The sequence below is a fragment of the Branchiostoma belcheri genome, unplaced genomic scaffold, assembly GCF_001625305.1.
Source record: "Branchiostoma belcheri isolate BF01 breed outbred unplaced genomic scaffold, Haploidv18h27 scaffold13, whole genome shotgun sequence".
In the NCBI taxonomy this organism is placed as follows: Eukaryota; Metazoa; Chordata; class Leptocardii; order Amphioxiformes; family Branchiostomatidae; genus Branchiostoma; species Branchiostoma belcheri.
In genome coordinates, this window is record NW_017802713.1 from 38,356 (window position 1) to 60,451 (window position 22,096).

General features: G+C 41.4%; 3 protein-coding genes across 7 annotated transcripts in view; 1 reads left to right on the forward strand and 2 right to left on the reverse strand.

Annotated features, from left to right (window-relative positions):
• Positions 1 to 5,422, reverse strand: part of LOC109463648 (glycine receptor subunit alpha-4-like) — a 9,235-nt gene extending 3,813 nt beyond the window's left edge. Inside the window, exons 1-8 of the mRNA XM_019760501.1 lie at positions 5,065 to 5,422; positions 3,128 to 3,206; positions 2,979 to 3,015; positions 2,641 to 2,729; positions 2,297 to 2,364; positions 1,301 to 1,521; positions 246 to 328; positions 1 to 26 (exon numbers count right to left, since the gene is read on the reverse strand). The exon at positions 1 to 26 is cut by the window's left edge and continues 106 nt beyond it. Coding sequence (XP_019616060.1) covers positions 1 to 26; positions 246 to 328; positions 1,301 to 1,521; positions 2,297 to 2,364; positions 2,641 to 2,729; positions 2,979 to 3,015; positions 3,128 to 3,191 — 588 coding nt within the window. The 5' untranslated portion in view covers positions 3,192 to 3,206; positions 5,065 to 5,422. The remainder of the gene's footprint in view (positions 27 to 245; positions 329 to 1,300; positions 1,522 to 2,296; positions 2,365 to 2,640; positions 2,730 to 2,978; positions 3,016 to 3,127; positions 3,207 to 5,064) is intronic.
• Positions 5,423 to 5,920: 498 nt separating this feature from the next.
• On the reverse strand, positions 5,921 to 7,320 carry LOC109463649 (galactose-3-O-sulfotransferase 4-like). The gene is made up of 2 exons (XM_019760502.1): positions 7,283 to 7,320; positions 5,921 to 7,160 (listed from the first exon to the last, which is right to left on the reverse strand). Exons 1-2 carry the CDS (start codon positions 7,318 to 7,320, stop codon positions 6,068 to 6,070), a joined length of 1,131 nt encoding a protein of 376 aa, XP_019616061.1. The 3' UTR covers positions 5,921 to 6,067.
• Positions 7,321 to 9,174: 1,854 nt separating this feature from the next.
• LOC109463941 (cullin-4A-like) overlaps positions 9,175 to 22,096 on the forward strand; it is a 26,959-nt gene continuing 14,037 nt past the window's right edge. Inside the window, exons 1-11 of one of the 5 annotated variants that reach the window (XM_019760845.1) lie at positions 9,175 to 9,658; positions 11,511 to 11,739; positions 12,814 to 12,883; positions 13,472 to 13,545; positions 13,662 to 13,824; positions 14,648 to 14,737; positions 15,015 to 15,097; positions 15,771 to 15,957; positions 17,401 to 17,661; positions 17,758 to 18,366; positions 20,083 to 20,299. In XM_019760845.1, coding sequence (XP_019616404.1) covers positions 9,343 to 9,658; positions 11,511 to 11,739; positions 12,814 to 12,883; positions 13,472 to 13,545; positions 13,662 to 13,824; positions 14,648 to 14,737; positions 15,015 to 15,097; positions 15,771 to 15,957; positions 17,401 to 17,661; positions 17,758 to 18,366; positions 20,083 to 20,148 — 2,148 coding nt within the window. In that variant the 5' untranslated portion in view covers positions 9,175 to 9,342 and the 3' untranslated portion in view covers positions 20,149 to 20,299. Of the gene's footprint in view, positions 9,659 to 11,510; positions 11,740 to 12,813; positions 12,884 to 13,471; positions 13,546 to 13,661; positions 13,825 to 14,647; positions 14,738 to 15,014; positions 15,098 to 15,770; positions 15,958 to 17,400; positions 17,662 to 17,757; positions 18,367 to 20,082; positions 20,300 to 20,737; positions 20,931 to 21,305; positions 21,344 to 22,096 lie in introns of those variants that run through there. The other 4 variants (XM_019760841.1, XM_019760842.1, XM_019760843.1 and 1 more) reach the window with 4 other exon arrangements.

Sequence of the window (22,096 nt, forward strand, 5' to 3'; positions counted from 1 at the left end):
TATCAAATCCTTGGTCGTGTAGCCATCTGTAAAAAGTAAATGTTGATTTTTTTTCACACAAAAAAGTGGAAGAAAATGACATAACAACGCAGCGTCTTGCTTATGTTTCCAAAGTAGAGAAAAAAACGGACTACGATGAACTGAATTAAGTTAATGACAAGTGTATAGAAGGCAGTGGGTGTTTTATTTATTACTAGAATTGGCCAAACAAACGAAACCATGTACGCCAACTTTAGTGTACTTACAGCTGGCTATCTGGAACGTACACGTCTGGCTGTCGAACGGGTACATGTGGAACTGCATCGGACAGGAACCTATCACTGTCTTCCTGTAGAAAAAGGGGAAGAAATGTAAGATGACAAAACAGCTCTCATCATCGATCGATCACTTGTTTCATGTTGAAGAATTGTAGACGCATCATTTTGCTGTTTCGGCAAGTGTAATAATTACCTCCGGGGGAGGAGACATCCTTCCGCGGAAGGGTTTTGTGAGAGATTTAGATTTTCATGTTCGCAGCTGTTTCTCGCGTTTGGGTGGACGGATTCTTTTGAGACTCGGTATATGTTTTGCTATTGGGCTGCAGATGGTGCACGTCCTTTTGTTTTTATTGTATATGTGTTTTCGGGCGTGACAATGGTGCCTTTTGGTGGCCCCAAAACACTCCTTTGAGCGAGAAAGTGGTCGCGACCGTTGACCTTTGGCATATTTAAGCTATTCTCGGTCTGGTCCACGTATATGACCGCTCACACAGAGGGGTGTCCGGTCTCGATAAATTCTTTGTTTAAAACCCTATATAAAAGTATACAATAAAAAGCCCGGAGGTATAAAATCTCAGATTTTACTTGTTCCAACTGTGATGGATGTATGTTTTACACATTACTTACACAAACCAACATTTTCGTCACCCAAAACAACATTTCCATCAGGCCTAGGAAAAAATGTTGTGTTTCCTGTTTCAGTTCTGAGAAAAATAGGGTCGGTAGGTAGGGATATTTTCTTTCTTGTTATTAGACATTGCCAATCTCGCTGAAGAGATTGAACATACAATACAGTTTAACAAAGTAATACTTGCATGAGGACATTAATATTTTCAATGTCAATGTTGGAAAACCGATTGTACAACGTTTATCACTCACTTGTCAGATCATGGAGCTAGAAAAGGTTGATGACACAAAGAAAGGCTAGGGTCAGCAATTTTTTTTTTTTAGGATCCGTAGGGAAACAGGAAACACAACATTTTTCCTAGGCCTAATACAGAAATAGGTGGTTGAACTATCAAACGGATTTGATTCACACGAACTTTTCTCCGTAGAAGATGTCACCAGACGGCCAGATCCACAGCGCCTTGGCGTGGTCAGTAGACGGTCTGAACCCGGCGTCCTTCTCGTTCACGAAGTAGATACTCGGCGTCCAGATATCGCGAGAGTCGACGTTGTGCAGCTCGATGTTCTGGTTCAGGTCCGGGAACTCAAACCGCGGGTCGTTCCACCACTGACGGAGGTAAAATGTCATCGTGTAGTCCTGTACAGAAGGCACAAAAATATGTCCCTCTTTTACGGATATTTTCAAGGTCATTGCTCTGCAGATCTCACCCAACTAGTTCCACCACTCAGAACTTTTAAGCGTTCCACTAGGTTCTCCACTAGCTCACACAACTTCACCGTCCAAATTCCTTGTTTGAAATCTTTTTACAGTAACAGTTTCTTTCCCCGTACGGCCAAGCTTTGGAATTCCCTCCCTGACAAGTGTTTCCCACCAACCTACAATCTACAGGCTTTCAAATCAAACGTTCACCGCCATCTCTTGACATAGCCATGTTTCTCTCATCTTTCTAGTTCAATGACGAGAAGTGGTCGTATAGGCCTTGCATTGAACTACTCCGTTAAAAAAATCAGGTAACAACAACAAAGTACTAGTATTACTAGAGATGTAATATTTGCAAAGCAAATTCATAATGTTTACCTTCACCTGGTCTAGCCCAAAAAATAACTGTACTGTTTATTCAAAGTCAAATACATGCATATGTGTGGTGAGCAGGCTCTCCAACTCTATTCTGCTACATAATTAACCCAACTCCACAGGGTGTTGCTACAGCAGTTACTATGGTGACAGACGTCTGGTCCAGGTCATTGACTTTATTTGTTTGGAGAAGATGAAGAGGAAGAAGAAACTGAGCAAAAACAATATGTTTTCCTTCTGCGAAGGTAAACATGAAACTAGCGTCACAGTAGCTTGACTATTTATCAATCGTGCATCATATCAACACACATATGAAAGATGTTTTAGTTACACTTACCATTTTAATCTCCGAAATGGACCCTAAACTTGCTATGTAGAGTTGCACTTGCACCTCTGTCGGTTTCACTATGCAAGAAAATAACAAAATAATTTGAAACTAAAGCATGTATCAATCCTCGTACTGGTTAGCATTGCGGCTGAATGCATCCCAATGCTGTAATCTTTATGGTATCTATTCCAACATGACATACGGTCAATACTTGTCATTGTTTTTTATCCATAATGAAACTCAGAGAGTCTGTGTCAACCAGTGCCTTATACTTATAAGATTATCTTGGGAAAACAATAAAGAAAACGCTGTATTATATAAGGTATATTAAAAGCAGGAAGTAGTTAGATTACCTCCAAAATCAGGCCGCACTCGCCCGTCATAATTCTCCAGTGTTTCAAATACATGCTCGGCTATGAGGGAGTCGTTTTCATGATGTATGCTGCGAAAGTACAGATATATCGTTACACAGTGAAAACACTTTAAAGCCAGCCAGTACAATGTTAGGACGGCGAAACAGGTACAAAACAAAAATATTTTGGATAGCGAAATATGCCTGATATTGACATTTACATATACTACCATGCTATTGTTCCCTGTGCAACTAAATACGAAGACACGTGTTTTGTTTCTATTTATCTGATATAAAGATTTACATATTAACAAACACAAATGTTTTTATACAACTTACTGTATGTGCGACTCTGCATTTGCGTAGTTTTCCAATCCTGTAGAAAACAAAAACATATATGCCGTTGCAGAGAAGCTTAGTGGTAATTCATTGTATTGTTCATAATGTTCAATATTCAAGGTAATGTTTTTTTCATGAATAATACTCACCGAGAAGACAGACGTGGAGAAAGAATGTGGAACAAAAGAACTCGAAACTACGAAGCCACTGCATTGTTGTTTCTTCACCCTGCAGTCAGAGAAATAGATCATAACTAGAGAAGTAACATTTGCAAAGCAAATGCATAATGTTTACCTTCGCATATGGTCTGCTTTGTTAATTCTTACTCACATTTACACATATGGTGACAGGAGTCTAAATCCCTCCTGCTATAAAACTGCAACATGATGTAGCCCAACACTAGTTACCATGGTGACAGACGTCTGGTTCGGGTCATTGACCTTTTTGGTTTGGAGAAGAAGAGGAAGAGGAAACGTAGCATAAACAACATGTTTTCCTTCCGTAAAAATAAAAATCACAATATAGAAGACATTGTTAATACTAAGTATCTCTACATACAATTGCCTCGTAAATATAGCTACTTGTCAAATATATACAGCTTTAAACAACGCTTGAAGCTAGATGTGCAAAGGTTTTAAAGTTTGACCTTGCAAGGACGGTTATACCGGCTATACTGATAAAGGTAACAGATTACCCAGCATTCAAAGGTCATTCATAATGGGGGAGGGGGGCTGTCTATTTAATGCGGCAGGTGTCGTGGCATGGGCGACTTGTGGAAAATACGCATGAAATAACATTTCTTGAGCTTTTCATTCCTGAATGGGTTTCTAAACGCGTGCTGGGACGTCTTCCGTGACGGGCAAGTCACAAAACTGCTCAACCAGAACCTAACATTACCATTCTAACAACCGGTCACTCAGCCACAGGTAGTCAGGCATGAAGGCCGTCACTTGACCCCGTTAACCTGGGCCAACCATGATTCTATCAGGTCAAAAAGACTGTGACGTTTCCATACCAGGCCGCACCACAACTACAAAGGCATGGAAACTTCCATCACTCTGCTTAACCAAACCGTGTCATAGCCCAACGAATCTGTCTTTATCCCCGGCATTAGCTATGCTCCATCACAACTACTGAAGTATGAAGTATGTCAACAATGTTTTGATGCTTTTCGTCTCCACTTTCTTGTAGAAGTGGTGGAGCTGTTGAGTGAAAGTTTCAAGACTAAGCCTTTAAAATCACACCACATTTTCGTTCAGTATAAGTAATATACAATAGGATTATTGTGTGTACTATTTTCAGCAGAAAACTCTCGATAAAGCTGACATTCTTTTCCCTCCACTGAGGCTATTAAAGTCATTTTCGTATCACGATTACTGACATACACGTCCTCTATTCATCTCTCACTATAATCGGAACAAATCTAGATATCGATGCACTATTACACAGGATAGCTCCCTGCTCTATTTACGATCTTTCAACCACTGTGACGAAAGGCAAACTAAGATGATATATATAGCCATGTCACAAGATGGCGCTGATCTGGCAAAGACGATCCCACAAGGTACATGTACTAGCCTCCACCAGGCCTTTCTACGGGAATACGGATCGTAGAATTCGGCAAAAAAGAGAGCAAAATTGACCAAGGAAGTCCGGCCGCGGGGAGGTAGTTTCTTTCCTCCCTCCTGCGCGGCCAGTAAAACCTACAAGGCGGCCAAACTCCCCTGGCAAATTCTCCTAGATATAGCCAGCGTAGTTAGTCTGGTAGAGACTATACATGTACTGTGCAAGGAGGTAGCTCGACAAGAGGCAGACAGAAATATGGAGATGAGAGAATATAATTATTATAACATAAGAGGATATGGTCAAGGCTCAGTTAAGTGAGCATTCCGGATATAACAAGCATAAATTTTAAAAAGTTAGATAAAAAGTTGAGATAAAAAGTTACGTGGTTTACACTCACAGACTGTGTTTTTGAGGTCAACCAGACTGTGACTCAGACGAACTGTAAGAATCAAAATAGCTTTGCCACTTCGTGAGAAAATCGTACGTTGTGGATACAAACCACCAGAATACAACAGCTTACCTTGTTTCACAAGACTGTTGGTCCTATTTCTCGTAAAGTAGTCGGGTTTCTGGCAGTCTACGTGGCAAAGTATGGTCCAACTCCGCCGAGGTACCAGGTACTGGTACCGCCGGGTACTAGTAGCAAATTCAGCGTTACTGACGGTCGTCTAGTACGTTCGTATACGGAACTAAACGTACATACCATGGCAGTAGCAAGAAATCACTGTGGTGAAACAACCACCTTGTGAACTAACATGACGCTTTAGATCCTAACACTAGTAAAAAAAAATGTTTCGCAGCTTGTGCCTTGAAAAAACAAGCAGCCCTTTGGCAGTGGCTGTCTTCCCCGAACTGTGGACCCTATCGCACAGTACCAGTAAGCATGCGACCCTTTGTTCACGCTGGATTACATTTCACTGCAGTCCTTTTCTGTGGAAAAGCGTAGCGTGTTTATGGTGTGTTGGGTTTCTATCCGCATTGTAATGTCGGATACCTGGTGGCACTGTTGTCTCTTAGTGAAATTTACCGTTTTCATTCTACACTTCGCACAAGTGTTTTTGATACTGCCGCACCTGTTTCTGGAATTAGAATTGAATAAGTGCCTATCATGCCAAAAGTAGTCAGAACTGCCAATATAATTATAATGATGGTATCTGAGTTCAAAGAAACATTTTATGATTAACCAAAGAGACTAAACTTCCTTGGTTGATCTAATATGTCTGTCCCTGACACATTTTGTTTCATATTTTAATTAAAATTTTGAAAAGAACATGTGATATATTAGATGTTAGATATTATAGTCTATCGTAAACATAATAAAATCTACCATGTACATATCACTGGAATGACGAAAACAACAACATCCATGCACACAATTTTCTTATTCAGATTTAATTCGAACGTTTGTCGTTTTATCCTGATGAAGATCTTACGAATCAACATTGTCAATGATAATAATAATCATCTTGTTCATTTTGTGTATCAAGTTAGTGATCCTACAAGTTTATACTTGAAAATAAATATTACCAAAGTCCGTTAACTTGATCTTTCTTTCCTGAAGCCTTTTGATAGAATTGTTGGTCCAGTTTGTCTCTGATATCCAGGTCCCACTGCCATCTTTGTTTACGTAGATTTGAACAGAGACGGCGATCCACCACAAATTCGTCGTTCCAAGGCGACGCCTTCATGCGAAGCCTAGCGGTTTGATTCCTCACTGCACAGAACCGCCAAACGCTGACAAGAATCGTCTGAAAATGTCGGACCTCTCCGAGGAAATCTTCACTACCTTCCTCCTGAATCTTACTCCACAGCGATTGGTTGAAGTAAGCATAGAGGGCGTGGTCTACCGCGCTAGACAGTCGGTAGTTGTCCTCCATTTCTTTGGTGATGATGGTTGAATTCGAACTTTTGTAGTTGTAGTTCTTCGACTTGTACTGGCGACTGTTGTATAGGATGTCTCTCAGTGTCCAACACAGGCGACGTTTTAACATGACCAGAGAATGATCGAAGTACTCCATGATCATGACAAGTGTAAAATCTCTTTCAATGCCTTTGATGAATTTTGTGACCGCCCGTTGATTGTTATCGATGTCTTGCTGTAGTCCGAGATCTTTCGCCATGCAGTTTTTCACGCACTCGTCAGGAATACATTTATCAGGCTTCACAAACACGGCGTCCCAGTAAGCCGGGTTCTTCAGGTATGTCTGAATCGGAAGTTCTAACAACCGCCCCCTAGCGGCCATTCCGGGTAAGTTCTTCTCCAAGTGAAAATAATTGAAAGCGGACTTGATTCTACTCATGGGGTGTCTAAGTATCGCTACAAAACGTGTGTTTTTAGGCATGAAACGCTCGAAGTTGGTTTTGTCGTAGATGGTATGATGGGTGAATATGTTCCATTTGGTTCCTGGCGGGAGTTTCATGGCGTGTTGCGGGCGGATGACACTCCCGCAGCCGATCCATGGACTTATAACCTCACGGGGAAGGGCGACGACCAGGTCGTGTTCGAACCCGTAGCGCATGAAGATGGCCTGTGTGGTGGAAGACCCGCACTTGTGCACCTTTATGAAGGCGATGTTTGGATGAGGCGTGCATGTAGGACTGCTTGGAATGTACTTTCTACATCGGAAACAAAATCGCAAGGCTGTGGGTTAGTTGGTTATATATATTGTTTTGTACGTAGGTTAATTTCGTTGTACCCATGTTTTGTCTGTATGTCTACATGCAGTTTTAGACCTTACGAAAGTCGCTGGACTTTTGTTACGTCAATAAAGTTCATGCCTATAGCCACACGAAAGCGCGCCGACACACGCACGCACGCACACGCACACACATACGCACGCAAGCACAACCGGCCGTATAGACACCCACACATGCATAAACACACACACACAAACGCTTACTGAACATACGCACATCGTGACACACAAGCATAACATGCATACATACATACACTGACACATGCATTTGCATAAACGCACATACACACACGCGTGCCCGCACGAACACACGCGTATACTTCCGTCCAATGAGCTTTAAATTCAACTTAATTATATTTACATGTAACCTAGCCTCCTTGTTCAATTATACGCATGTGAGCTCAGGATGACCATACCAACCTTTGTTCTCCATGACTTATGTTCTTTTTCTCGGCCTTCTTTGCAGTCTCAAATGCCACGGCTTCCAGCTGAGAAGGTTTCCTCAAAAAAGACACCGAGGCAGTAGCTGGTTTGGGTGTGGTCGGCGTTGGCGTTGTCATGGCGACAGACAGTGACCTTTTGACGACCTGTGCCAGTTGTGGGGTGATGACGACATGAATGAACAGCGCCACAGTTATCAGCCACACCGCGTAAACCGTTCTCCGGGAGATGAACATTTTTGTTGTCGTCCGACTTCTCTACTTCTGAAGTTCACCTGACAAATTTAATCCTGTCGGAAAGTACAATGACAATGAGGTTTATTTGCACATTCATGCCCACGAGCGTAGTACATGTAGTTTTACATAGTAGTCGTACAGACAATAAATTCTACAGAAGTGCTACACTATATCTGTTACAGATGGATGAACATCTAAGGCTATAAACATTGCTATAGTTTACTGCGTGTTTCTTCCCTTCTTTTAAAACAGATATATACATGTACGTGTACGAACTCACATCCTGAGTTATTGTTGTGTACTACCGCCAGTTAGTACCATTATGTACACAAATAGATAATACAAAGGTACATGTAATACAATGGATGTATTTGAGTGACTAGCAAGCGTATGCAGCTTTTACAGTACACAAACAATACATTGAACGCAAACGTGCCTAATAAAGGCAGAGTTCTTTAGCTTATAAGTCGGGCTAGCTTGATCTACATATCCTTAAAAGTTAGGGTCGTCCAACAAAACATATAAGTATCAGTTTCAGCAATACATGGTTATAATAAGGACGAATAAACCTCCATGTACATATATATACAGATTAAAGCTTAGCGCCTGTAACAGCCAGTTAACATGCTACCATAATATCAACGCACCACCAGGCACGACAGAAGAAGATGAAGAAAAGGACTCTTACCAATTGGGATTGAACTCCGTTTAAGACCAAAACTGTGAAGAGAAAACTCCGTCCGTCTGCATCAGTATACCAGACAACATGGCCGTCGTCTATTTCCGGTCACAGCAGCTAAAATTTGAATATGTACACCTGCTCACCTGAAATACCCACCTGCATCCTGCAATTTACAGAGAATCTGCCAGTACAAATAAAAACTTGCAGTTTGCAGCTAATTAACCTAATGAGGTTTTACGGAAGCCCATGGTCTGATTCTTTCTTTAGTGTATCGTAAGAGCACAAGATAAGATGATTTTGAGCGCTGCATTTAAAAAATCCTAGACTCTATTCTAATTTACACCCTATACTAAGTTACGTTATATATTAGAGGTTGTAAGCTCTTTAAAGTTATGCCAGCATCTTCAGTATTTCCAACAAATTCTTCCGGTTTGCCTGTAAAATTTCTAACATTTGGTAAAATTGTAGGTACCAGAGAAAGCATTTTGAGCACTGCATCCAAATTTCGGGTAAAATCGAGCTCAAGCACCACGCATCTGCTTGGAGATTGGCTTGGGCTGTCGCCAGGTCTTTGCCGCAGTGCTTACCCACAATGCCGCAGCGCTATCCCAGCAGCCTCTGCGTACGGCAGCCATCTTGGAATCTGCCTGCAACAAAGAGTCAGGCTAGAAATCTTTAAAATTCGACAATTTGCCTTGTTACCCTCAAAACTGGGCCGCTAGACGGTCTAATCGTGCGGTTATATGCCTTTTTCAAATGCGACGAGGAAGAAGGCATCCCACGACCAGCAGGACACGGAAAGGAGCCAGAGAAAACGGCGGGTATCCGGAGAGAACCGTCAAGGTTTGGCCGGCTTGAAGAGACATAAGCAGGAAGACTCTGATTTTTGTCACTCGGATCCTGCCCATCACTCGAGCTCACAGATGGACGAATCGGTCAACAGCCGCAAGCCGAACTTCTCGGCTCTGGTGGGCAGTAACGGCCTGACGAACAGAGCCTCTTCTCTGGCGAACAGCAAGCCTGGCACGGCCAAGAAACTGGTGATCAAAAATTTCAAAGGTAGGCCCAAGTTATATAATATATACGCGTGGATGTGTGTGAAATGTGGTTTCTAGTCGTTTCCCCCCCATGCCTTTTCCCCCCCATGTCAGTCTGGTCATTTCCCTGTCAGTGGTTATGACTGCTTAAGTTATTTTTTTCAATCTAAGATAAAATTATGTTACTATAAGTGTTTACATGTGATGTCGTTGTTGCATACTACTTTCTTTTATGTTGACTACCGTTTTGCCTGATGTTAGCACAGCGCCAGATGCAGTGACAAGTTATACATAAATATCCACGATTGAAAACATTGAAACGTAAACATCTATGATTTAAAATATTTCAAACATAAACGTCTCTGACTTAAACATTAAAACACAAGCAAGCAGTCGCTGAAATCTCCAACTTGACACCGCGCCTGGGCTGTGTTAGTGGTGGGGGAACCTGGCATCCCCGCCCGCCGCAGTGAAACTGACGGCTTGTTAGTCTGTAAAATTCTATGAAACTGGGGAAAAACTACAACAAAAGTACAGATATCGCACTATTACATGTAAACAGTTATAGTAACCTACGTTTATCTTAGATTGAAAAAAATAACTTAAGCAGTCATAACCACTGACAGGAAAATGACCAGACTGACATGGGGGGGAAAAGGCATGGGGGGGAAACGACCTGCTACCTGTGAAATGTCACCAACCCACGGGAGCTTAACGTCCCCTATTCAGGAAAAAGAGGGATTTTCATTGCTTTACAGAAAGTGCAGACATTTTCCACACCTAACTAATGGCTTACACATGCATGTCAACAAGTTCTGATGGTGCTAGTTGCCCCAGTAAATCCTTAGTGAACCCAGTATAGCGGATGCTGTTGTGCTGGCTGGCCCCACCAGATGTAAACAAACGCATGACGAAACAAAGTTGGACTCACCGTGCTCCCATGCATATAAAACTAACTATGCAGCTATGGCATTACTTTGATGGCATGTGTCCAGTATGTTTACATATTCATGAAGTTGTTTATCAACATTTTAACTGCACATGTTGTACTATGGCCACTCATGATCATCATCTATGCCATAGTACCAGTATATCATATTCATAATCTTCTATTGGATTACTAGTATGTTATTTCTGTAAAAACAAAGAAACCTGTTAGTAGTTGTAATTGATATTGGTATTCCAGTATTTGTGAATAGTGTGTGTGTGTGATTCCCTATACAGCAGTCCAGTGTTTCCATACAAGTGCATGTTAATTTGTACAGCCATGTTATGCTGCTATTTTGGTCTGTGGGACTGGAAGGGTTACAAAACAAAGTATTATGGGTAAGGGGGTGAAGTCTATCATCTCTGATTGCTATGATCATGTATGAACTTAAGATGCCCAACACTTTTTCTGCATTAATAATCATCCTAAATAGTATTAGTAAATATTCATTTTAGCCAGCTACTGATTTTAGCATGTTCCATCACTCACATCAGTGAATATCTGATGTAATTCTTTATATCCTGTATATGCATCTATTTTTTAGACAGAAGAAGGAACTATAGCATAACCTCTCTGTTCCTGCATGAAAATGGCATAGTAGTTAGTAGGATGAATATTGTATTTTGTTTATTTTTCTGTTCATATATACTCGTCATAGTTCTCACTAGGCTATTTGAGCATAGGGGCTCCCTATGCTATGATTTGGACTCCCTACACTGTTTTTCAACCCATGTAGGGTTTTTTTAAGGGAGAACCTTCATAAATCTTTAAAAAAAAATGAAACTATAACTTTTGACTGAAGCTATAACAAAGGGACCCTTAATCAAAGTTAATGTTCCACTATTGATGCCTAAAACCAGCATTGCAATATTTTCTGAACAACTAGGTAAACCCAAGCTACACGACAACTACAAAGAGGAGACATGGATGAAGTTGCGCGGTGCGGTCGACGCCATCCACAAGAGCACGTCCATCAAGTACAGTCTGGAGGAGCTGTACCAGGCGGTGGAGAACATGTGCTCGCACAAGATGGCCGTCATGCTGTACGACTCACTCAAGGTGGTGTGTGAGGAACACATCAAACATCAGATCACACAGTTCAAGGGCAACTCGGGATATCCTTTCTAATGTGCATTTATTGTTTACCTTCACAAGTTCACAGAAGGAAACATATTGTTCTTCCTCTTCTTCTTCTTCAAACAAATAAGGTCAATGACCAGGACCAGAAGTCTATCACCATGGTAACTGGTGTTGGGTTATATGATGTTGCAAGTGCCATGCAGAACTGAGTTCAAGAGGGGCGCATGGTCACCAAAGATGAGTTTGTTTGAGTAAGAACAAACAAAGCAGCAGTTTGTTAAGCTGGGCCATGTAAAGGTAAAAATGATGCTGCATTTGCTTTCCAAATGTCACCTTTCTAGTTTAGTTACTGTAATTCACTTTATGTTCACGGTAGCAAAATTTCACGGTCTGAGAAAAATGGACATGTTCACGTAACTATATGTTCACGGTGGTGATAAGTGCAGGAAAAAGAAAGTCCAGGAATTATTTGTTAACTGTAATGATAAGTTCACTGTACACAAGAGACAGTGAAAACAGTGAACTTATCAGTACAGTGAACAAATCAGGAATTACAGTAATTTATTTTTTCCAAGTCCTTATATGAGGCAAGACATTCCATGTTAAATTCATAAATAATGACAGGCTTCAAAACATGGCAAATTTCATATTCTCAGAATCAATCTCTGCTGCAAAAATCTGTGAAGCGTAAGAGCTAAAATTCTCAAATGTTGCTGACATTGCTTGACAATGAATGATGTTGAATGCAAAATTCAACTACCACTAGTACCAGTACTGCTAAGATTGGTGGTACATTTGACATTAAATGATGCACTGTCTACTTGAAATCATGAGGTCACTGCAGATATGACAACAAGATGGCAGAAGTTTAGAGAGTTGTTTTCTTAAACCCTTAGCTTTTAGTTCACACGTGAACAGTATTCTGTAAAATCAAACCCTATAAATTTATTAATTCTGAAAAATATTTGTAGTTTACACAATGTCAATAGAGACCATAAAATCTTGACATAGTATTTTGCAGAATTTGATTCAGTAATGTAAGTTAGTACATGTACCAATGTCTGGTGAAATGCTACTATTTGTACTAATGTCCTTGACTGCTGCCCCACTGATGAGCTGGACAGTGTGTTGTTCCTGAGGAAGATCAACAAATGTTGGCAGGATCACTGTAGACAAATGGTGGGTATATGTTCATCTGATGTGCACGTCTTCTACAGACAATATAAAGTGTATACACATCTAATTTTTATACATGTACAGCCGTATATCTGTATCTAGTGTGACTTATTCAATTGTTGATCGTCATCTCAAATGTATGAATGACAGGTTGTTTTCATGTTTGTAGTTAAAACTTTAGCTCTAACACAAAGAAGTTCTCTCACCTAGAGCTTTCGACCAGGCACTCTGGTCTTCCTCAGTAGACTGACCCAGTGAGACTTGTCACATGGCTTCTTTGAAGTGTAACATCAACACTGGGTCATGTAAACAGGTTCTTTTCATGGTAATTTTATTCCAGCAATCATTTGAAATGATAACAAATTGATTCACTATGAAATAAAAACTAAGCTTTAACTTCCAACACTAACTACAAAGAATTGGGACTTACCCCAAATTTTCGGTTGACTCCATCAACCTTGTTCACGGAATGGACCCGTCTACTCTTGGAACGTGACGTCAGAGACATTTCATAATGACTTGTACCTACACAGATGAACTTTGCTATATTGATTCACCTTATGTGTGATAACAAATATTTTCCTCCCTCAGATTATGATCCGGAGTATCTTCCTGTTCCTGGATAGAACCTATGTATTACAGAACTCCATGGTGTCATCTCTTTGGTAAGTGTGTTGATTCAAAATACAGATCAATTCTAGCCCTGAAATTCGAGCCCTGTCATGTACTGTAATTTTCATACATTTACCCTCTAATTTTGTTTTGTGTGTCTGTTTCCCAGGGACATGGGTCTGGACCTGTTCCGTCAGCACATCATCAGTGACACGTCTGTTCAGACTAAGACGGTGGACGGACTCCTGCTGCTGATCGAGAGAGAACGGAACGGGGAGATGGTCGACCGCAGTCTGCTCAAGAGCCTGCTGGGAATGTTGTCGGATCTACAGGTACGGAAGCAACCAGTTTTTATCATGTTTACCTTCGCAGAAGGAAAGCATACTGTTTTTGCTCAGTTTCTTCTTCTCTTCCAAACAAATGAAGTCAATGACCTGGACCAGACATCTGTCACCATGGTAACTGGTGTTGGGTTACATCATGTTGGAACTGCCATGCAGAACTGAGTTCAAGAGGGGCTGCATGGTCACCGTATATATGAATGTCTTTGAGTAAGAATAAACAAAGCAGTAGTTTGTTTGGCAGGGCCAAGTGAAGCTTTGCAAATGTTACACTTCTAGTTTTTTTATTATGTTTTACCTTTGCAGAAATTATACCTGCTCCACTCAGAATTTGACAAGTATGGATCATAATAAACTATTCAAAAACCCATGTGATTATTTATTTTATACTTCATAGGTGGTAACATTCAATGCAGGCTATTATGAAGCAAGTACAAATCCATGGACACCTACACCTACATTTGTACATAAACAGGTTAGGTGCAGTTAGACATAAAACTGCACAGCTCCAGTGTAGACATAAAACTGCACAGCTCCAGTTTTACCTGCATATGCAGGTGGCATTTCAAGCCCAGGCAATACATGGGTTAAGTGTCTGCATATTGGTACTGATAGTGTTTTACAAAACACACAAATCGCACAAGTGGAATTCTGCCGAACGTCTGCTGTCTATGTATTCATTGATAGATGATCTGTTGAAGCCAATAACAATTTAAGTGCTCATTTAGTTTAGGTAACAAGCTATGTCATTCAAATTGTGTGTGGTTTATACAGACGAATACATAATTTTTTTTTGCCATTTGGCTTGGTTTAGATTTACAAGGAGGCCTTTGAGGTGCGATTTCTGCAAGAGACGGAGAGATTGTATGCAGCAGAGGGCCAAAGACTGATGCAGGAGAGAGAGGTGGGTTTTGTAACTTTAACATGTATATCATTCAATATACAGACAGACACTCAGTAAAATGTTAATGCTTTGTAATCAGGATATTCAAAATCACCATTGAAAAGTTAATGGGCATGTTTTTTGTATTGAAACAAAGTTCAATTATCTAAAAAAAAACTTGCTTCAAAAAAGGACTTGCACTTTTCGGGGAAAAAAGACATTAAACTGGAGAGAGAGAGAGAAAAAATGTTAGTGGAAACTCAAAATACCAATGCTTGTCTGTTTTTTTCCCTTCTAGATTGCAGAGTACCTTCACCATGTGGATAAGAGACTAGAAGAGGAACAGGACAGACTCATGTTCTACATGGACCAGAGCACACAGTCAGTCATGCTGTCTGCAATTGCTTCTGTATCTAGTTTTTATGTTACATTATCGATTATTTTCTTGTATGGGCTCCCTTGGAAATCAGCCTCAATGGCTGAAGGGACTACCCATTTGTCCCTAAGATGAATGTACATGTATAAATAAATAAATAAATAAATCTAGTATCATAAGATTTCACTTGACATGATCTAGTATCCTTAGATTTTGTGTTGTAGTGAGCGTCCAATTTTTCAGCAAGATGAAATAGTTTTTCTACCCTTGTCATGATGCTAAGCACAGTTTTAAAATTCCATGCTATTTTCTTTCTTCTATTTGAAGTGAAATTTTAGTTTCAGAGGACAACATGACCACAGAAAAACTGAGAGAAATTGCCTTTAAACTGAGTGTATCAAAATACAGGTTTTCACCCAACTCCATTTTCATGTGAATATTTTAGTTTAGCAATTTTTTTTTATTTGTGAATAAGAAAATTAATTTGTTCAACATCTTATTCCAATAACAATGATAACTCTAATCACAATAATAAAAGTACTCAGACACTCACAATGATAAGAGTACTCACTCACAATGATAAGAGTACTCATTCACAATGATAAAAGTACAAATGTATACAATAATTCTGACAAGTTGGACAACGGTGATGGTTTTTTGTGTGTGTATCTTTCCCAGGAAGCCACTTGTGTCGTGTGTAGAGAAACAACTGCTGGGGGAACATCTGGTGAACATTCTGCAAAAGGGACTGCACCAGCTCCTAGATGAGAACAGAACAGACGACCTGAAGCTGATGTACAACCTGTTTGCTAAAGTCAAGGCAGGGCTGGAGACATTGTGTCAGCACTGGGGAGACTACATCAAAGTAAGGACATCCAGGTTCAACTCTAAATACTAAAGATATACTCCATACTCACTGTTTTTATGTAACTTGGGTACATTTCTTGGATGTTTTGAAGCACAAAATATACTTGGGTAGACAGGAAGACCCTAGACTTTTCTTTGAGTTTTTGATAGAGGTTATTTTCCAAAGGATTGCAAGCTCTTTCAATGTCCAAAAATGTTTGAGCTATGTATGATTCACTAGACTTAATTTTATGGATGACATCCGCGCACAAAAAAAGATCATGTCCACCGAGGCTCTTGCCTGGCTCTAGGCCTGGGTACTCCATGGTAGTTAGCGACAATACGGAGCCAGTGGTAACTCTGGAGAATGGCACCCAGGCTACCGAAGCTCCACGACTCAAGACCTCAGTACAGTGCCGATTCATAAATTCTGCAAAAAGCCAGCATGTGCTGGCTTGTCATATACATCGCTAACTTAAGTACTGCCGAAAATTCAAAATAGTAGCTTTGTATTCCTATGGTTTAGTAGCATTTCTTTTTGGGGGGGGGGGGGCTACATCAATTTCGCATCCACATAGCCTAGCGGCGACCAATGGGTGACCAGCATTCCGCGCCACGCCCACTTTGCGGTCGATTCCATTCAACAATGGGGTTGAACAGCATCCTTCCGTACGGCGCGGCAGGTAATCTGAGTTGGAAATGTCAGATAAACAATGTAAGAATTGGTGTATTTGGGGTGAAAATAATGCAAGTACCGAAGTAACGGGTTCCTTTCTCAGCACTCGGTATGCAGAGGTAAGGCGGCTTCCGTCCTAGATCTCCAGTGCCGAAGGTACGTCAACACTTGGTGTGTCGGCGACTTCCGAACTGGAAACTCGGAATCGGCAAAGTAAACCTTGTCTTTAAAAAGGGTATCGAGATGCTGCCACTCATATTTTCAAGATCATAGTTTTTCATACCGCCTGGGTATCGGCAAGGTTATCGGCAGGACACGACTGCAAGGCCTCTTTTCTTACATTTTCACAGACAAAGACTTGGCCTAAGATACTGTTTTGTACGCCGCGCGGCCGACGTAAGCCCAATGCCAAAATGGTTTAACTCGACTCGGTAGTTATTTTGCTCCAACTATTCAAAGACACAGAATTTCAGAAAACAATTTACAAATGTATCTTTTGAACAAGTTTAATAAACATCTTTTTCAACCATATCTTGCTAAAGCGCGGGTTGTGGGTGTGGCCGAAATGCTGCCCGCCTATTGGTCCCCGCTAGGCTGGCTTGGATGGGAAATTGAGGTTCCGGGGGGTGGTGGTGGGGGCTGCGCGCACTACATGGAGTTTGGGAGCACGTTGCACTTATTAACTGAGAGATGGTTCAAGGCCATGAACGACGGTGAACTGACGGGGCAGTCTTTATTGATTTGTCCAAAGCATTTGACACTCTGGATCATTCCATCCTTCTCCAGAAGATGTCTAGATACGGCATACAAGGTAGCGCACTCAATTGGTTCCAGTCTTACCTCCCCGGAAGGAAGCACTGCACCTCCATCAACGGAGTAAGTTCTGCGTTTCACCAAGTAAAATATGGGGTGCCCCAAGGATCGATATTGGGGCCCCTTCTTTTCCTCCTATATGTCAATGATATGCCTGAATGTCTACAGTCCTGCGATATTTCAATGTACGCAGATGATACTGTAATTTACTTTAGTCATAAAAACTCCACAAACATTGAGCAGGTACTTCAGAACGACCTACAAAGGCTGTCAAAATGGTTTGCCGCAAACTCGCTATCAATGAACGGTGGCAAATGTAAATGTATGTACATAGGAACGAACAAGAGACTGACAAACTGTAACCCTCCCAGACTTACTGTCAATGGTGTCAACATTAAAACATGTGATAAATACACCTACTTAGGTGTGGTTATCGACCGTCAACTAAACTGGAAGGACCAGGTGAAGGCTGTACTGGGGAAATTGAGGCGTTCTTCTTTTATGATGAAACACGTCAGCCCCTTCATCTCAACGTCAGCTCTTTGCACTTTGTATAACGCCATTTTCCTGCCACACATAACATATGCCTGCACAGCATGGGACACTGCTCCAGATCAAGATCTGCAGAAGATACAACGAATGCAGAATCGGGCAGGAAAACTGATACTGAAGGCGCCTTACAGGACACCATCAATCGAAGTGCTTACCCGGTTGGGCTGGAAAGACATTAAAGCAACGCATAAACACTACGAGATCATGCTCGTCTACAAAGCCATTAACAACAAACTTCCACACTACATGCGCCAGATGTTTGCTTACTGTAGCGAGCAAAGCACAAGGTCAACTAGACAAAGCACAAGCAATAAACTAGTTGTTCCTAAACCTCATCTAGAGAGCTTTAGAAGATCCCTAGCCTACCGCGGACCCACTGCCTGGAACATGGATTCTCAAAGAATATGCTGAGGACTTAGCACCCATCATCACACATCTGTTCAATGCCTCGTATGAACAAGGAGTTGTACCAGGAGTGTGGAAGGCCGCCAATGTGGTTCCCATTCCTAAGGCCAAAGGTGCCGCCCAACCAAGTGACATGAGGCCGGTGTCCTTACTTCCCACGCTTGCCAAGTTACTGGAAAGGTGCATTCTTAAGAGACTTCTCCCTTCTATAACTCCGGCTATAACAGATCAGTACGCATACATGAAGGGTTCATCTACTGTTATAGCTGTGGTCAAGATGGTACAGTCCTGGCTGTCCGCGCTTGATTCCAGAGACCCCGTGGTAGTTCAAGCACTCTTTGCCGACATGAGCAAAGCTTTTGATAGAGTGGACCACGCCATCCTGATTCAACGCGTAATTGACACAGTACCTAGCCCTTGTATGATCACCTGGCTCCACGACTACCTCAGGGGACGCACACAGAGAGTGATGGCCAACGGCAAGTTCAGCAGCTGGCTGGTACTCACGTCGGGCGTGCCACAGGGAGGTGTGTTGTCACCTTACCTGTTTCTACTGTTTATGGCTTCACGTATATCAGTCTACAGCGACACACTCAACATTGGCTACGCTGATGACGTCAACATGTCCAGGACTGTCCTAGTAGAAAAGCTGCTAGTGACACAACCATGTCAGCGGAAGCCGCACGTCTCGACTCGTGGTCCAGTAACAACAATATGCTACTCAACGGCAAGAAGAGCCAGGCGCTGCATATTAGCTTTAGCAGGAACATTCCCGCACTGCCACCACTTGTCTTGGGTGGGTAAGCCGTGCCAACAACAACCGTTGCGAAGGGGCTAGGGTTCACTTTTGACAATAAACTAACTTGGAATGACCACATTAAGTCAAGTGTAACCAAGGCCTCAAGCAGACTACATTACCTGCGTCTGCTGTGCAAACAAGGCATGGATGTTGATGACCTTCTCCAGGTATACAAATCCTTGATCCGTCCTGTTCTGGAATACGGGAATGTCTTATTGGTTGGGTGTAGTGCTGAACAGTCGAGAGACATTGAAAGAGTACAGAAGCGAGCACTACGCATAATTTCTTGTGGAGGCAAACGGACTGTGCCAAAACTCCCTTCCCTCAAGGAAAGGAGGGAGTTGGCTGCCATCACCTTACTAAAGAACATGATGAAACCAGAACATCCACTTCACGAACTGGTTCCGCCTCAGAGACTGACTTCCACGGGGCGTAGACTCAGAAACCATGACAACATCAGCCTTCCCTTGGCCAGAACAGAGCGGCTCAGAAAATCATTTTTGTACACCGCTGTCAGACTGTACAATGAGACTTTGTAATAATCTGTTATTTCGTGCCCATTTCATGTATAGACTATTGTATCCGAATGAATGTGTCTTTTTAATACCATTCTTCCAGTATTGTTTTTAATTCGCTTAAATGTCGCAGCTACAAAAATATCTATTTTAAAGATTATGAATGATTGAAAAATGTTTTTAAAATGTACATATACTGCGAATTTTAGTATTTGAAGTTAGAATGTTATAAGTAACAATGTTAATTTAATGTATTTTTCGAAATGTAATAAGATAGTCTAACAATTGTAACGTGTTCGCTACTTGTGTACAGACCTCACAATTCAGCCGTGAGGCTGCGATGGGTTTTGGTTTTCAATAAACAAACAATAAACTGCCTGGAACAGTCTTCCAGTGGACATACGCACGGCCCCAACCCTCGCTTCCTTTAAGAGACTCTTAAAGAGGTAGAAACCAGGAATGAAAAACGAACGGACAAGAACTACTTACCTGCTTTGACATCTATGTATTTACTTAATTATGTATGTATATAAGTTGTACCATGTTATGATGAATATTTGTTTAGATTTATTAAGACTCTGAATCATGTATCCAAGTCTGATGTATACATTATGTGTTTTGTAGGAATTGAACCTCTCTCCTGCATGATGACCACAATGAAAAGCGGCCTGTTGGCCGAATTGTGTATTTTCATCAATAAATAAAGGTGCAAACAAACAAACGTCGGCAGAACGTACTGCGCCTGCGCAGAACCCCGCATTTTCGAGTTTTTCGTTGGGGTTTTGGTCAACGTTGCATCAGAATTTTGCCTGTTGCAGAGGATATTCTTTCCGACACAACATTTGGAAACTACTGTCGAAATGCTAACCTTATATGAGCGAATACAACCTTATATGAGACATTCTGCTGAAATGCTATGTACAAAACATACGGGTTTCGCGCTCTGCCGACATGCTGAGTTTGGGGGTCTTCAGAGGATGTCATCCATAAAATTAAGTCAGTTTGGCCTAACTGACTGTCTGTGTCCCACGTTCTACAGTCGTTTGGCTCCACCATAGTGATCAACCCTGAGAAGGATAAGACCATGGTTCAGGAGCTGTTAGACTTCAAGGACAAGGTGGACAACATCTTACAGAGCTGCTTCTCAAGTAACGAGAAGTTCATCAACACCATGAAGGAGTCGTTTGAGACTTTCATCAACAAGAGACTGAACAAGCCGGCAGAATTGATAGGTGAGGAGTCAGGATTGATTTTATTTGATTGATTTGATTTGATTTATTGATAATTATTGTAACAATACAATACAAGGTGGACAAAGGCAGCTGTTGCTGGTGTTGTGTCCCACACATAGAAACAAATGCAGGACAGGACAATACTCATTTTCAATTGAGTTAAGGGAGGAAAGCTGTGTAAAATTTCTTTCCCAAAGACTCAAGATAGGTGGCATGTCAGGACTCAAATGGTTCTGAGTCAAGCACTCAGCCGTTATACCACATGACCCCAGGTTTGAAATATAATATGCATATGCAGGTTATATTCTAGCTGTTTTGAATTACTGTCACAGTGCTGGAAAATTTCTAACACTATAGTATAAATCTGTTTTGCAGCAAAATATGTGGATTCCAAGCTGAGAGCAGGAAATAAGGTGAGCCAAACTTTTTTTAGGAAGCATACAAAAATATAGACTGATTGAACCATATCTGAAACAGACCGTAGATTGCTTACATTTTCCCTGGTAAACTTAACTTGAATTTTTTGCTCTTTATTCAAAATCGGGGAAATGAGTGCAAATGTAACTTAGTATTTGGCTTTTGCAAGGCTGCTTGCACTTTGGAATGAAAGGATTATTACCTCCATGAAATGTGTCATGGAGGTTATATTTTCAGTTGCGTTTATCTGTCCGTCCGTCCTTCCGTCCTTCCGTCTGTCTGTTGGTCAACAAGATAACTCAAGAACGCCTGGATGGATTGGTTTCATACTTGGTGTGTTGGTAGAGTGTGACAAAAACTGGAAACGATGAGATTTTGGTCCCCCTAGTGGCTTCCCTTGGTACTGCAGCGCAACTTCCGGTTGTGATATCTCGCGATCTGGACATGCTAGGGTCATGAAATTTTGATGGAAGGTAGCTCTCGTGCTTGGGAAGAAGTCAAATGAGTTTGGGCCCCCTAGCGGCTTGTTCTGGAACTGCAGGGCACTTTCTGGCGAAATATTTAAAAGCCAATAAGTCCAGACAGGAACAACATATTTTCATTATTTTTGGTGTGTAGGTAGCTGAGAGAGAGATGTACATAACTAAATGCAAATTATGCAAATGAGGACTTTATTTGCATAATTAATGAGGAAATTCTATAATTACAGTGTTTTACATTATCTCGCGATCTGGACATGCTAGGGTCAT